This window comes from Mastigoproctus giganteus, chromosome 6, assembly GCF_048544385.1.
Source record: "Mastigoproctus giganteus isolate SK-2022 chromosome 6, ASM4854438v1, whole genome shotgun sequence".
NCBI classification, from domain to species: domain Eukaryota; kingdom Metazoa; phylum Arthropoda; class Arachnida; order Uropygi; family Thelyphonidae; genus Mastigoproctus; species Mastigoproctus giganteus.
This window is the reverse complement of record NC_143580.1, coordinates 130,999,589-131,015,600: the sequence shown is the minus strand read 5'-3', so window position 1 is coordinate 131,015,600 and position 16,012 is coordinate 130,999,589. Positions and strand designations below refer to the sequence as shown.

Genomic DNA, 16,012 nt, shown 5'->3' with positions numbered 1-16,012 from the left:
CCAGTAGCAATACGTAGGGCCTGATGATGGACAGGATCCAGCCATCGAAGGACACTGTCTCTGGCTGAGGAATATACCTGGGACCTATAATCTAGTTTGGATCGCACACGTGCACGGTAAAGCCAAAGAAGGGTCCATCGGTCTGCTCCCCAAGATGTAGAGGAGAGCGAGCGGAGAATATTAAGCCCACGTGTGCACTTTGTGCAGAGTTGACGAATATGATCCAAAAAGGTCAGTTTTTTTATCGAATATGAGTCCCAAGAATTTTGTGTTCGCTGCTACTGGAATAGCATTTTGTCCGAGCCTTAATTCAGGTTCAGGATGAAGATTACGCTTGCGACAAAAGTGTACGCAAACGGTCTTCTCCGGCGAGAACCTGAAGCCATTAACAAGTGCCCAGGAATGTAGACTATCAATGGCTTTCTGCAGTTGTCTTTCAATAACCCTCATGTTGCACGACTGACAAAAAATGCTAAAGTCATCAACATAGAGGGCACTGTTTATAGTTGGAGGAAGTTGTTCTGTGATGGAATTTATTTTGATGGCAAAAAGCGTGACACTTAAAACTGATCCTTGTGGTACTCCCTCCTCTTGGCTAAAGGAGCGAGAGAGTGAGGATCCCACACGAACTTGGAACGATCGATTGGCTAAAAAGTTTTGAATAAAAAAGGGGAGATGCTCTCTAAGGCCTACGCTATGTAAATCTTTTAAAATGCCAAATCTCCAAGTTGTGTCATACGCTTTCTCCATGTCAAAGAACACCGACACCAAGTGTTCGCGTTTTAGGAAAGCATCCCGGATGGATGCTTCCACATATATACTTGGTGGTATATATGGTGGTATCTTCAGAAATAAGTAACAGAAGTGTTCTCTATTGGGAAGAGTTATATATTCGAAGTACTGTATAACCGAATTGGCAATTCATTGTGAATGTATTCACAATATGAAATTAATATTAGTATTAGTAGTGGAAAATGATGCAAAAAAGCAAGCTCATAAAGCCTCACCCAAAAAGAAAGAAAGAAATCCTACAAACTTCAAGAAATCGTCCAGTTCTTCATGGATTTTATTCAACCATCCACTTCCACAAGTAAAGTAAAGTAAAGTGCAGCCATTATCAACCCACTGCAGGATGAAAGCCTCCTCAACAATTCATGCTGAGGGAAACGGACCATAATCTGCCACGCTGGTCCAGTGCGGGTTGGCAGATCGACCGTATTCAGCAGTCAGGGGCTTGAACCCCGGTCTACTCAAAGAGCGTGTGCTACTGCACCCCGCTCCTGACCACTCGGCTACGGAGGGCACAGCAGATGGAAATTTGTTCCAACTATCTGCCACTCTCTGGCTGAAGGCATACCTCCACACATCTATCCTGCAGTCATTCTTCTTCTTGGATTTGTGCCCTCTTTTCTCGTGGGTAGCACAGTTGGTATAATCGCCTTCCTTCTCACACCTGGTGGAAAAGACCTGAGTTAAAGTCCGGTAGATGACGTGAAGAATTTTTATGGGCCTTTTTCACAACATGGCTGAGTTCGTCGGTCTCAGGCGAGGTGTCACCGTTCTCCCCACACTGGGTAAAGGCCCGCGTTCGAATCCTATCGATGGCGCGACGAACTTTAATGGGCTTTTTTCACTCGTTGGCTGAGTTAGCGGTCTTAGGTGTAGATAGCAGGTTTTTTAACTCAGAAACTAGGTTTTTTTTCGTCCTGCAAAACAGGCAAATCGGCCGATTTGCCTGTTTTGCAATTTACAGACAAAATAAATATATGGGTAGATATAATCATTTATGGGTGACCCTAATATCATATTTTGGTCCCAGGCGAGCTAGCGCGGTTTTTCGTCCAGCAAACAAAAATTCGACGAGAAACACGAGTTTTCGGTTTTTCATAGGACCAGCGAAACTGATACAACAACAAGAACAACAACAACTCCGTAACATGTGCAGTCTCAGCAAGTGGAAGAAGGCGGCCATTAACATCCAGCTTACTTACAGAAACTTCAATCAGATCTTACCTCAGGTGCCTAGTTTCAAGACGCTGTAATTTTCAGAACTGATACCTCTCTAGGTAAGAGCATCCTTTTGTTGCCTTCGCCAGTCCAGTTGCCCTTCTCTGCACCCATTCCAGCAGATCTGCATCCTTCGTAAAGCGAGGCCTGTATACCGTACTCAAGATGCAGCTTAATCATAGCCTTATACAAAGGGATATTACCTCTTTATCCCTGCTAGCAAAATTTCTCTATATCATTGACAAGACCCCGTCAGCTGTCCTGGGAGCATGTCTGCACTGCCTAGAGAATTTCATGTCTGACTGCACAATAACCTCCTGATCCTTTTCTCGCTCCACTACCCCGAATGTAGCATGATACAGTTGATAACTTACTCTGGGGTTACTGTTATTCATGTACAGTACTTGCATTTGTCAATGTTACATTTAAATCCCATTCTCCATCCCATCAACGCAATTTTCCTAGATCTTGTTGCAGTGGCTCATCCTGATGATGGTCATTAAGTACCCTGCTAATCTTTGTATCATCTGCAACCTAAGGTGAGAAAGTCAAAACTCTGTTCTGTGCACAGATGTGTCATAGACAACTAAACTGCACGTCTCAGATGAGGCCGCAATTTCGAGAGAAAGGCGGCAGGTTCTGGTTGATTGATAATGCTCAAACTTCCGTACTTGTTGTGAAGATCGAAACATGGCATTGTACAGTTCAATAGAAGACTTCCTCTCCTGACGTAGCACTACCGGACTTCTTCTTCTTCTTCGTCCCCAAAGTGAAGCTCTTTTACATAATGTGGCTGTGTTGGTTGGCCTCAGGACGGCAGCATGGTAGTTTCTCCCAGAAATTCGACTCTTGGCTCCAGAAAACAGCAATTTACAGACACATTAGGCGTATATACGGCGCATCATAGCCTCAGTTGCTGATATCAGTGGCGGATTTCCGCACAGGCGCAAGAGGCGCGCTCCTCAAAAAAAAAATAAATAAATAAATAAAAAATAAATAAATAAAATTGTTTCAGTTCAAATTTTTACACTCATCTTTATTACCGTTACTGAATAAAACTATAATTTAAGATGACAAGTTAGTAAACTCTTATGCGAATATCCCTACATATTATATGAAATATCTATGCGAACTAAGTGAATCTGAAGTAGAATACATATTATCATTAATGCTTAAATTAAACACTTTCAGTTTTTTCCTAGTGGAGGTAATTCCACGATTGAAGAAACCTGTGACGATATTGCTCAAGAAACGATATTAGATTTGTTCGCGGAGGCAGTTCAAAACTATTCGCAACTAATTGGGAACCAATGAGCAAGCGCAGTAGTCTTTTAAAGCCTCTGAAATCACTACTGCGCTGGCTCACGTGTAACGGAGCATCGTCTTTTTTTAATAGCTTTCGGAACTAACATTTCACTCACAAATCTGTTACAAATTACTAGGTCGCTGGTTCGAATCCCGCCTCGGGCTTGGATCAAAGTACTGCAAAAACCTTGGGAGGTGCATTATGCCACAGCAGCCGATGCACCAATAACTACAAAAAAAAAAAAAAAAATACTAGAGTTTGGTGTGGTTGGTGTTTTAGTGTAGGAGTATTTTTGTTTTGTTATCAAGTATCTGTAATATCTTATGTATTGTTTATCTATTTATCAAAACTGAATTGTTTGACGAGGCGTGACATTTATAGCAAGTGATAATTGGGAATTAATTTTTTAATTCCCAATTAATAAAAAATGTATGAAAGAATTGCTCAACCAAAATGATTAAAACCACAACACCAAATCTAGAGCGCGTGCTATAGTAAAAACGTGCGCGTAGAAAGTGAAAGTGTAGTGAAAGTGTGTTTACGGTCCAACGGCACTAGGGGTTTCCCCCATCTCCGCGTAGTTTACATTGTGGGTGAACCAGTTGACTGGAAAAGCCAGAGATTTAAAAGTGTGTGGGAATTGTATTTGTGTGGTGTTGTGTACCGTTGTTCATCTGGTCATTTAGCCGCTGGACCCCAGCTGAGGCACAACGTTGCCCCACTTTCGCCCCGTGGAGGCAGACCAGGAACTCACTTGACTTAAGTTACTCTGGCAGGTCCTGCCGCTTAATTTCCTGAGATTTCGGCGGCTAGGACCTAAAAAAAAATAATAAAAAAATAAATAAATAAATAAAAAATAAATAAATAAAAATAAATAAATAAAGAAAGAAATTAAAAAAAATAATAAAAAATAAAAAATAATTGAAGATATATAAGTGTATATATATATATATATATATATATATATATATACATGCAGTTGTAATTACTTTTTGAATGTTTGCATACAGCGCATAACGTCCATGAATTCAAACGGCAGGAGCAGGGCAATGCATATGATAGGCCGAGACTGGGCGAAAATTATTTTGGATTTAATTAATTTAGGATGTTATAGGTAGAGTGGGGGAGGAGAGGCAGAAGGCTGGGGGGTAAAGGTAGAAGTATGGGGGCGACAGAGTAGATGTCCCCAGGTGGTCAGTGAGGCATGTCCATGCCTCACCAGAAGGAAAAGGAGGGTTGGCAGAGAGAGGGGGGAAAGGGTATCTCCCCTCTCCCGCCTGGGTTTTGGGTTTAAAGTAATCGAGTCAGGTGCTCGATTTTGTTCGCCAATATGGCTTGGTATCAGCGAATTGCACGGTCCAGGTCGGTGTGTTCCTTTGACAAGTCCAGGGTTGTGGTCATTCTAATGGTTGTAAGCTGTAGCCTTTATTCTTAGTAGAATCGGTTTCCTTGTAGGGTCCACGATGGGGCAGTCATGACACCTAGTCGTTATCAGTTCTCAGCTTGAATTTGTTTTATTGCTGTTGGTCACGGTTTGGTTGTTGTACGATGAGGGTACGTCTCCTCTTGTTTGGAGAATGCAATGTATTGCACTTTACTGTCGAGTAGGTGCTTTTCTCTGTCTCTGGGCAAGAAAGTGATCCTGGAGATGAGCTGGCAACGAAGGTCATCGTAGAGCCGGCAATCGTAAATGAGGTGCTGCCAGCTCGCAGACTCTCCACAGCAGCAGGCAGGGTCCTCTGTGATGCCCAGGGCTGTGAGTTTTGCCTTGAATGCTCCGTGTCCGGTAAGTAGAAAGGTTGTATAGAGGCCCGGTGAGAACCACAGCGGGGCCTTCGGATGTAATTTCTCCACGCTGGGGAGAAATTTCCTAGGGATCTCTCCCTTAGAAGAGTTGTCCCATCTAGATTGCCATATTTGCGTGAGGTGGGCAGTGAGTCTTTTCTTTTCGGTCGCTCGGTTAGCAGTGGGATCTGCATTGAAGCCCATGAAGGTTCAGGCGTTCCCCTTAGAAATTTCATAGAGGATTCCGATTCTGGCCGCTTCCAGGTCGAGTGGAAGGGTTCCAGCCAGCACCGGCAGCGCATGTGTGCTTACTGTGCTGCAGGCTCGTGTGATGGCTAATAGCATGGCTCTCTGTGGATGGAGTCGAGTAACTTGTGGTTTACTGCCATGGTGACTTTAGAGTACCATGCTCCCAATGCATAGGTTGCTATCGGTATAAAGGCTGCTTTGTATATGAGCTTGAGGGTTTTGCTGTTTAGCCCCCAGTCCCTTTTTGCGACCCTGGTGATGAGGGCCGTGTAGCCCCTAATTTTCTTCCTGGTGTAGTTGAGATGCGTTTTAAAGGAAAGTGTGGCATCAAGTATTACACCCAGGTACTTGTGCTCTTTCGATAGTCTCAGTGTGGTGGTACCAATCTTGATTTGATGGGGGTCTCCTCGGATCAAGGGAGCCCCTTAGGAGAATAGAATTAGTTTTTTTTTTGGAGATCCTGAGATTGTGCTGCTTTTCGGTCCATTTCAGAAGAATTTGTAGGGCATAGTTTGCCTTTGTTTCATGTTGAAGTCTGCTGTTTTCGGCGACCATAAGGATGAGGACATCTGTAAAGGCTTGCGAGGATGCTTCACCGATGTCCGTATTAAGGAGTTCATCCATTGTAATGTTCCACAGTATTGGTCCCAGTACAAAGCCCTGTGGGCAGCCTCTGTGTATTTGTCTTGTAAGCGTTCTATATGTGGTGTTTATCGTGATCCGTCTGTCAGACAGGTAGCTTTTTATTACGTTATATAAATCGCGTAGAATGCACACTGAAGTGATACCGAAAATATTTAGAGGGAGGCCACAAAATTTAATTGTGCCTGGGGCCTCATCATCATCATCATCAGCCATTTTCAATCCACTGCAGGATGAAGGCCTCTCCAGCAACTTTCCAGTTCCTTCTGTTTTGAGCACTGGCCATCCATTTACTACTCAAAAACTCATGAATTTCATCTATCCATCTCCGCCTTTGTCTTCCAGGTTTTCTTCTAGCTCCTCTTGGGTACCATTCTGTCATTTTCTTGGTCCATCTGTCATCATGTCTTCGAGCTATGTGTCCTGCCCAAGACCATTTTAGTTCTTTAGTTTTGATAGGAATGTCCTTTACTTGAGTTTGCTGCCTAATCCATGTGTTTCTCTTCTTATCTAACAGTCTGATTCCCAATATGATTCGTTCCATTCTTCGCTGTGTAGTTCTCAGCTTCTCTTCCATTCTTTTGGTGAGTGCCCAAGTTTCACTTCCATAAGTCATGGTGGGGAGTATACATTGATTCATTATTTTACGTTTCAGACAAACTGGGATATTGCTCTTCAGTATGTGACTATATTTCCTGAATGCTATCCATCCAAAATTTATTCTTCTCTTGACTTCCAGCCATTTATTATTATTACAGCTAATTACTTGTCCCAGATAAGTATATGACTCCACGTTTTCAATTACTGCTCCTTCAATCATTATTTCCCTTTCCGTGGCATACTTGTTCATTATCTTCACCGATGAGTGATCGTACGTTATAACAGGCCAAGTTCAATTTCCGTGCATGGCAGCCTGGTCGTACCCAGAGATTCTTAGCACCCTCTGCTTCCACTCTGATCCTCTCGCTGCCGTAAGAGGGAGAGTGAAAGCTGGGGACTGAGGGCCATTTGTATTGTTGTGCTCTCATTGTTGGAGGGTTTGGTCTTTTCCTCTTCACGCTGACCAGGCGTCTTGAAGAGAACCACTCTACACGTTCGTTGCAACCTAATTGACGTAACAGGGCTTACCATCGAGAAGGTGTGCATGAGTGGATTTTAGGGAGGCAGGCCAACCGGACTTCTCCTAAATCTTCTGTAATAGAGAGATATTGGATCCATCAGTGTTTTAGGCTGAGTGTCTGATAATACACAGGATACCTGTTCCCCTCTAAGCCCCCACTGGCTGATGTGCCTAAATCCGCCACTGGCTGATGTGCCTAAAACCCACAAAAAAAAAAAAGACGGAATTCGAACCCGTGCCGTTTCCACCCCGTGTGGAGAGGATGGTGAAGATACCACTGTGCTACCTCGCAGACATCCACAACAACAACAACCATGGTGACAATTACCCTCAATGGAAAGAGCCGGACGTTGAGGATAAAAAAAAAGACTATCCACTGAACTGAGCGTGATTCAAGAAAGCAACTGTATGAGCTCATGCAGCATCAGCCAAAAAAAAAAAAAAATCACACCATTCCCTCCAAATGCCTGTCCAGTTCCTCCTTAAATTTATTTAACCTATGAACTTCCACAACGACACATGAAAGTTTGTTCCAGCAATTAACCACCCATTGGCTAAAGGCAAATTTCCGCACATCTATTCTACATCTGTCTTTTCTTAATTTGAATTTATGCCCCCCTAGGTTCGTAATCTGAACAAGTGGAAGGATCCCATCAGAATTCAGTGTGCTCAGTCCATTCAAGGCCTTATACACCTAAATCAGATCACCGCGCAGGTGCCTAGTCTCCAGCTGCTGCAATTTGCAGAACTTAAGCCTCTCTTGGTAAGGCGATCCCTTCATTCCCTTCACCAATCTTGTTGCCCTTCTCTGTACAGGGTGAAGCAAATCTACATCCTTCCAAAAATTAGGCCTCCAGACTTGTACGCAGTACTCAAGGCGTGGCCTGACCATTGCTTTATACAGAGGGACAATCACCTCCTTTTCCCTGTTAGCAAAATTCCTATATATCATTGACAAAACCCCATGACCTGCCCTCGCAGCCTGTCTGCATTGCTCAGAAAACTTCTTATCTGACTGCACAATTACTCCCAGGTCTTTTTCATTTTCTACCACCTTAAGTGTAGTAGCACACAGTTGGTACATTTCTCTGGGGTTACTTCTACCCATATGCAGTACTTTGCATTTGTCAAGGTTAAATTTCAGTTGCCACTTCTTAGCCCATCTGCCCAAATTATCAAGATCCTGTTGCAGTAGCACACTGCCATTACTGTCATTAACAACCCAGCCAGCCTTTGGATCATCTGCAAACTTCGACACTAAACCTGATATACCTTCATCAATATCATTGATAAATATACAAAACAACAGAGGACCCAAAACCGAACCCTGTGGGACTGCACTAATAACATTAGTCCACAAAGAGCAGCACCCATTAATTACCACCCTCTGTCTTCTCCCACTCAACCATCCTTTTATCCACTGTAGAAACTTACCCTTAATATCATTCTGCTCCAATTTGTACAATAGTCTTCCATGCGCAAGTGTCAAAAGCTTTCCTGAATTCAAGTATATGATATCAAAATTATTTTTTTCATCCAGTTCCTTTGTATCCATATCATAGTATCCAATCAAATGTGTCATACAAGACTTTCCCTTAACAAACCCATGATGCGTCTGAATTATTACTGCAGTCTTGTCTAGATGATCCTGCAATGCATCTTTAACCAGCGACTCCATTATTTTACCAGGAACAGAAGTTAAACTAACTGGTCTGTAATTACTCGTGTCACCCTTCAATCCCATTTTGTGAATTGGGGATACATTTGCACATCTCCAGTCTGTGGGAACCTCCCCTGAGCCCAAGGATGCTCTCATAATTATGGCTAAGTGTTTGCTTAGTTGCTTTGCCGCCTCCTTTAATATAACTGGATAGATCCCATTCACCCCAGGTGCTTTTCTTATGTTTAACTTCAACAATTTCTCCTCCACTTTGCTCTCAGTTATTACAAAATCATTAAGCACCCTGCTACAATTTGATAACCTTCTGCCATTTTCAAACCTTAATAACTCCTCATGTGTGAATGTAGATGCAAAATACTCATTCAGTTTGTTTGCTATCTGAGCAGGATCATCAACAGTCGAACCATCGATATCAAGTGGACCAATCAGATTCTTCCCCTTCCTTTTAGAATTTATATAAGTAAAGAAATCCTTGCTGTTTTTCTTAGCATCTTTTGCCAAGGATTTCTCGTAATCTGCCTTCGCCTGCCTAACCTCCTTTGTGACCTGATTACAGACTAGCGTATATCTGCCATAGGCTTCTGAGTCCCTTGATAATTTTTATGCATCACATGCATTTTTCTTCTCTGTCACGAGTCCCATTAGTTCATTTGATAACCATTTAGACCTAAACCTTGAACAATATTTCTTAATAGGTCTGAAACGTTTAGTAGCATCCACGATTAATTCCTTGAATGCTTTCCACTTAGAATTTACTATTGGTGACATCGTCAGTTGATTCCACTGTACAGAATTTAAAAATTGTCTGAGACCACTGTACTCACCTTTACGGAAGCAAAAACTCTTTCCTTTACCCCTGATGATAATTAAATCTTTAAGTAAATCCCACATCAGTACACTGTGATCACTGCCACCTAGTGGTTCCTTTATCTGCAAATTCTTTATACACGAATGATCACTGCTGATAACCAGATAAAGAGTATTACCCTCTCTGGTTGCCTCTCGAACATGCTGCTGCAGAAAACAATCATCCAATAAATCCAATAAAGTCTTACTAGTGTGTGAGTGACTAACCCACAAGTTCCAGTCAATATCTGGGAAGTTAAAATCCCCCATTATAAGACATGCTGATTTACTAGCCCACTCTATTTCTCTGTACAATTGTTCATTGTACTCATTCGAGTCATTAGGCCTATAACACACTCCTACTCTTATTTTTGCTTTCGCAGTGCTTATGTCACACCAGACTGACTCAACAGTGCACTGTTCATCTATATCAACTGGATGCACTTCTTTTGATTTTATGCTTTTCTTAATTAACAGCATAACCCCTCCTCCCTTCCTATCCTGTCTATCCTTTCTGTACATATTGTACTCCCCAAATTCCAGTTCAGCATTCCTTATATCTGTGTGACACCACGTCTCTGCTATATCAACAATATCTGCCTTTGATGTGTTGACCAACACTTGAAATTCTTCAAAGTTATTTACTATACTTCTAGCATTGGTATATATGCAAGTATACATGTACCTATCCTTATTATTAGTTACCCTAACACAACCCCTATATCCATCTGTTTCACGATGACTGCCATCAGTTCCTGAAACCCCCAGCACCCCTGGCTCCAGGTCGCTACTTATTGTAATAGAAGTTGTACAAGAATCACCTTCACCTCTGCCTGCGACTACTTTTAACCTTTTAGTCTGTGAATCACCCCCCCCCCCTAAGCAAACAGTTTTCCGATCCACCTAACACTGGCACGATAGCATCAGCAAATATTCTTGCACCCATTCGATTTAAGTGTGTCCCATGCCTGTAGAAGCAGTCTCTCCTGTTAACAAGCACAGACCACGCTGAAAAAACGTCTATCCGTTGAGCCTTGCACACATTCCCTCTAGGGCCGAATTGATTTACAGGGTTCTCATCATATACTCCCTCCTATCATGTCTGGGCAGAATTGCAGACACTTTCAAATATAACCAAAATATCTGAGTTCGAGCCCTATTGATGACGGGAGGGATTTTTATGAGCCTTTTTCACAACGTGACTGAATTAGTCGATCCCAGGAAAGGGTAACATGGTTTTTTTTCCTGGTCTGGGGTGTTTCGTGCAAAAAACGGAAAATCGGCCTGAGAACACATGCAATTTACAGACAACATGCACGGAACAGTATGGCCTTAATCGCTGATGCTCCTAAAACGCTACAACAACAACAGCCCTTCACGTCTGAGTAGACCAACTCATTAACGGAGTTAAAAAAAAAAAAAAAAAAATATATATATATATATATATATATATATATGTGTATATAAAAGTTCCTAGCATCATTGATGGAATCAGTACCTGGATCTTTTCCCCCATTGTGTGAAGAATGTTGGTCATAACCAATGTTGTACCCTCTTGGACATGTCAGTATATAACAAATTTGAAGCTATAGAGGAAATAATTTCAATGGTAATGCTTGTTTCAATAGAAAAAATATATAGTGATGCAATTTATATGGCCGCCACTATAAGTGGCACCACACTCATGGTGGCACAGAGCAAAAGTTACAAGAGGAATAATTGTACTGTACATTCGGACCTAAAATTTTCTGGGTAGTGCAGACAAGTTGCTAGGACAGCTCATGAAGTTGTGTCAGTGGTATAGATTATAAAGGAATTTTGAGAGAAGGAATATGGAGGCGTTAATGCCGTTGTATAAGGCAGTGGTTAGACGACATCTTGATTATTGTATAGAGGTCTGGATGCCTCATTTTGCAAAAAATGTGGACTGTTACAATGGGAGCAGGGAAGAGCAACCAGATTAGCGAGTGGAACAGAAGGTCAATATTAAGGAGAAAGGTTTGCGCTCTGGAAATTCTAGTGTGTGAAAATTTGGCACCTTCAGTTGGACCCGCTTTAGGATTTTAAGGCTTTGAATGGATTGAGTAAGCTCAACGCTGATGGCTGAAATGATAAGCTTAAAATTAAATTGAGAAAGGATGGTTGCCTGATGGATGTACGGAAATTTTCTTTCATCAGAGGTCATTTGATTGTTGGAACAAACTTCCATGTGGTTTTTCGGAAGTGGAGAATTTAAATAAATTCAAGGAAGAACTGGACCAACAATTAAAGGGCATGGACAAAAAAAAAAAAAATATTATTATTATTTTAGGGTTACCCGTAATTAAATACATTAACCCGTATTTGTGTCTGTAAATTGCGTATGTTCTATGGTTGATTTGCCTGTTTTGCTGAACGAAAAAACCCCAGTTACTGGGAAGAAAAACCTTGCTATCTACGCCTGAGACCAACTAACTCAGCCACTGAGTGAAAAAAGCCCATTAAAGTTCCTCGCATCATCGACGGGATTAGAACCCAGGCCTTTTCCACCCGGTGTGGGGAGGACGGTGACGATACCACTGTGCTACGCGCGCAGACTAAAGGGCATGGACAGCCGATATTCGATTTTTTTTTAAAAAAATTATTTATTTATTATGTTTTAAATTTAAAATTTTTATTATTTTTTTTTTCTGGCGCCGTATAAGCTTGCTTCCTTGCAGTATTTGCCTCATTAATACAAGTCTAATATATGGCGATAACCATACCAACAACAAAATTATGGAAATTAAGACTTTGAAGTGTCCTGTAAAACTTCCGTCAAGGAGGGTAAGAAAAGAAGTGGGTTGCAAGTGCACGCATTGGGGATACAAAACTGATCTTTACTTTCTCTGAAGAAAGGACTTCATATTTTATTAGAGCACCCCTATAATCAGCAAAAGTCAGTAAAGGTGAAACATTATTTCTTAGATTACAAGAATCCAAAACACCGAAGCAGATTTTGGGAAATGAAGCAAATCTAGATATATTAACATGTCCAAAGATTATCTCCTTTGTCAATGATACAAATATGTTCCCTCACTTTTGATCAGCATGTTCATCTAAAAGTTCATAAAAAAAAGTATCTTGAAAGCACAATATGGCCATTGTAGCCCTTGCGTCAAAAGCGTATACAAGTACTACTCTGGATTAATGTCGCGCTACGCTGGTGTACCATTGATATTATTGTACTGTTTTTTTTTTATCGTGGTTATTGCGTAATAAACTGTTTGAGTTTTGATAATAACATTTTATAGATATTTCCATCTAAACGGTAATAGCCTTCAACACTTGTTAAAAGAACAAACTGATTTAGAGCATGTGGAATTTATGTAAAATCTCAGGCCTGTGGATTTTCCGATCATCGCTTCTGTCGCAGTTCAGCATTATTTTTGATAATGTTTGATTTATAAGGGTGAAAGTGTAGCATTCGTACGGACAATCGGTTAAACACGTAGGTTTCCTATTCCAGTAATATTCATTAATTGTAATATGACTGATAGTCAAAATGAGTGAAATGCCTGTAAAATTGTCGTAAGAGTAATCAGTTATGGCTATATTGCATTGCTTGGTGAGTAATACAGTTGGTTTTCATGTATTTATTAAAAAATCCAAAATTACTACATTTGATCTATTAATTTTGAATTTTTTAGATTTTGATTATCAATATTTTATTTAGAATCATGGGAAAGACTGCCTATGCATACCGTTTAATGTGAGTAGTGTGTAGTAATCATACCGTGAGAACGGAAGAGAATTTTGAATTTAGGGCAGGTGTAAGAAAAACTGTTTGTTGTAGGGAACATATCCGGTACGTTGTCAACATTTCTCTCCCCCTTTGTACAAATCTGTGATATTTTCAAATAATAATAATGTTATTATTATTAGCCATGTGGTACAAGGAAGCCTGAGGCTTATGTTGCACCAGCCAAAAAAATTTCCACGTTAACTTGAGAGAGAGAGAGAGGGAGGGAGAGGAATCACCACGAAAAAGGAGAATGATGATATCCAGCTCAGGACCCTGGGTGTGCCAAGCCCACACTCACCAGATGTGAGTCTCTAAAAGCTTGTATTATTATAATAAATAAATTATTAAATTTATTAAAAAAACATTTTTTTTTTCATGCACAATTGAGGGCAATTAGGTTAATGAACCATCTCTTACAAAATCTCAATTCTCCATCCCCTAGACTTTCTGTTTATGCAGCATGTCTTTTCTATAGATACTTCACTAATTGGCATATATTTAACAGATATATTCTTTCATCTAAATCAGTGCTGTCTAATCTTTTTATACCTAGACGGCATCTGTATATTTTTAAGAAGTTAGAAGGTACCACGAAAACAGGGGAAAAAATATACTTAAGGTACAAAGTTAAGCAGCATTGATTTAGATGAAAAAATATATCTGATAAATATGCAAAAATAGAGAATAAAATCTTTGCTACCACATCACTCAGTTAGGGGATTTTCCTTCTTTAAAAAAAAAAAAAAAAAAAGTGAGAATTTAATAAGTTCTACCAAACAATTTAAAACTTGGCCCCTGAAAAGCTAGAATGTCTGTGTAATACAAGAGAACTTTGCATTTGGCACTTAATTGCTTGAAAAGCAATTTGAATAGGCGATAATGAAGCTGATGACCTGCAGTAGCTGCCAGGACAACTTTCAGTGTTTCTAGATGTGACTAAGAAGCAGACCATGATGGTGGTGCAAGCTATACAGAGAAAAAAGTTCTCTCTCTGGAATGCTGTAATGTGAAGTTAAACTTCTTAATCACACATCTATATACTGTTCTTTATTTCCATTGGCTTAATTTTTAAAATAACATTTCTTTTCACTGCTGAGGAAACAAATTTATGATACAAATTTATCACCACTCATGCTTTTTTATATCACAGAATGTAAAAAAAAGTCAAAGATCATGTTTCATATATATATATATTACCTCAGGGGCTCACATCTTGGGAGTATGGGCTTGGCACACCCAGGGTACTGAGCTAGGTATCATCATTCTTCTGTTTCTTGGTGGTTCCCATCTGTTTCTGACTCTTGTTCTCTCTAAGGATAACTCAAATTTTTTTTTGACTGGTGCAGTATAAGCCTCAAGCTTTCTTGCACCATATAATAATAATTACAGTGTTCACCTTTTTCTACCCTCGTACAAATATCCAGTTTTAAGGTTAACACAAGTACATTTATATTATTCATCTCCTGATTTCAGTGCTTGTAGTTACCCTTGATGTAAAAAAAAAAAAGAAAAAAAAGTAAACTGCAGCTATTATCAACCCACTGCAGGATGGAAACCTCCTGAACAATTTATGCTGAGGGGAAAATGGATCATAATCTGCCAGCTGGTCCAGTGCGGTTGGCAGATCGACCATATTTGGCAGTCAGGGACTTGAACCCGGTCTACTCAAAGAGAGTGTGCTACTGCACTCTCGCTCCTGACCACTCGGCTACGGATGATGTAATGTAAACAAAATTTAAATACAGTATTTTCCAACTTTCTGAATATGTTTTTCAAGTTAATTTTTTAATATAAATTGTTGTTTCCTTGTTAAGCATTATTGCTTTTATTTAATGCATTTTTGTGTTGTTTACTTATTTAATTCACAGTCTCCTTGTTGTTAGATAGATAGATGATGCCAGTGTCCATTTTTTAAAATGCTCTGATTGCATGAGCTTTGTGGATGGATTCTGAATAGGTTGTGCTTTTACTGTCTTTTTAATTTACTAAACCAAATAAACAAAATTCAGATTATTGCATTAAAAGCACTAGAGTTATTGCTGATATTTACAGGTATATATTGTATCAAGTGTGTATTTTTGGACTGATTTGCATGCAGGGCCATGCAAATGGAGGGGGGGGGTGCACTGCACCAGTGCCCCTGATCTAGGGTCGCCAATCGATGTAGCCATCAAAGTCTCAAGATAAATAAACAGGGCCCCTTAACCCACTTTGCATCCTGTCTCCAAGTACCTTTGCATGACCCTGTTTGAATGTTATGCAAGCCGAAAAATCTGGAAAAACTCAGAGGTGAATCTAAGATCACCTCACCTTTTACCTCACCAACTACCAATTCTAAGTGGGAAGCATTCAAGGAATTAATTGTGCTAGCTACTAAAAGTTTCATACCTATTAAGAAATATTGTTCAAGGTTTAGGCCTAAATGGTTATTAAAGGAACCAATGAGACTCGTGACAGAGAAGAAAAATGTATGGGATGCATATAAATTATCAAGTGACTCAGAAGCCTATGGCAGATATAAGCTAGTCTGTAATCAGGTCACAAAGGAGGTTAGGCAGGCGAAGGCAGATTACGAGAAATCTTTGGCAAAAATGCTAAGAAAAACAGCAAGGA

At 40.3% G+C, this 16,012-nt stretch overlaps 1 protein-coding gene across 2 annotated transcripts in view; it reads left to right on the top strand.

Annotated features, from left to right (window-relative positions):
• The first annotated feature begins 13,024 nt into the window (after positions 1-13,024).
• LOC150084582 (uncharacterized) overlaps positions 13,025-16,012 on the top strand; it is a 214,045-nt gene continuing 211,057 nt past the window's right edge. For both annotated transcript variants that reach the window (XM_090375340.1, XM_090375339.1), the window contains exon 1: positions 13,025-13,222. Coding sequence is in view for 1 of the 2 variants with exons in the window: in XM_090375339.1 (XP_090231465.1) it covers positions 13,202-13,222 (21 nt within the window). In the remaining variant the exon portion in view is untranslated. The remainder of the gene's footprint in view (positions 13,223-16,012) is intronic.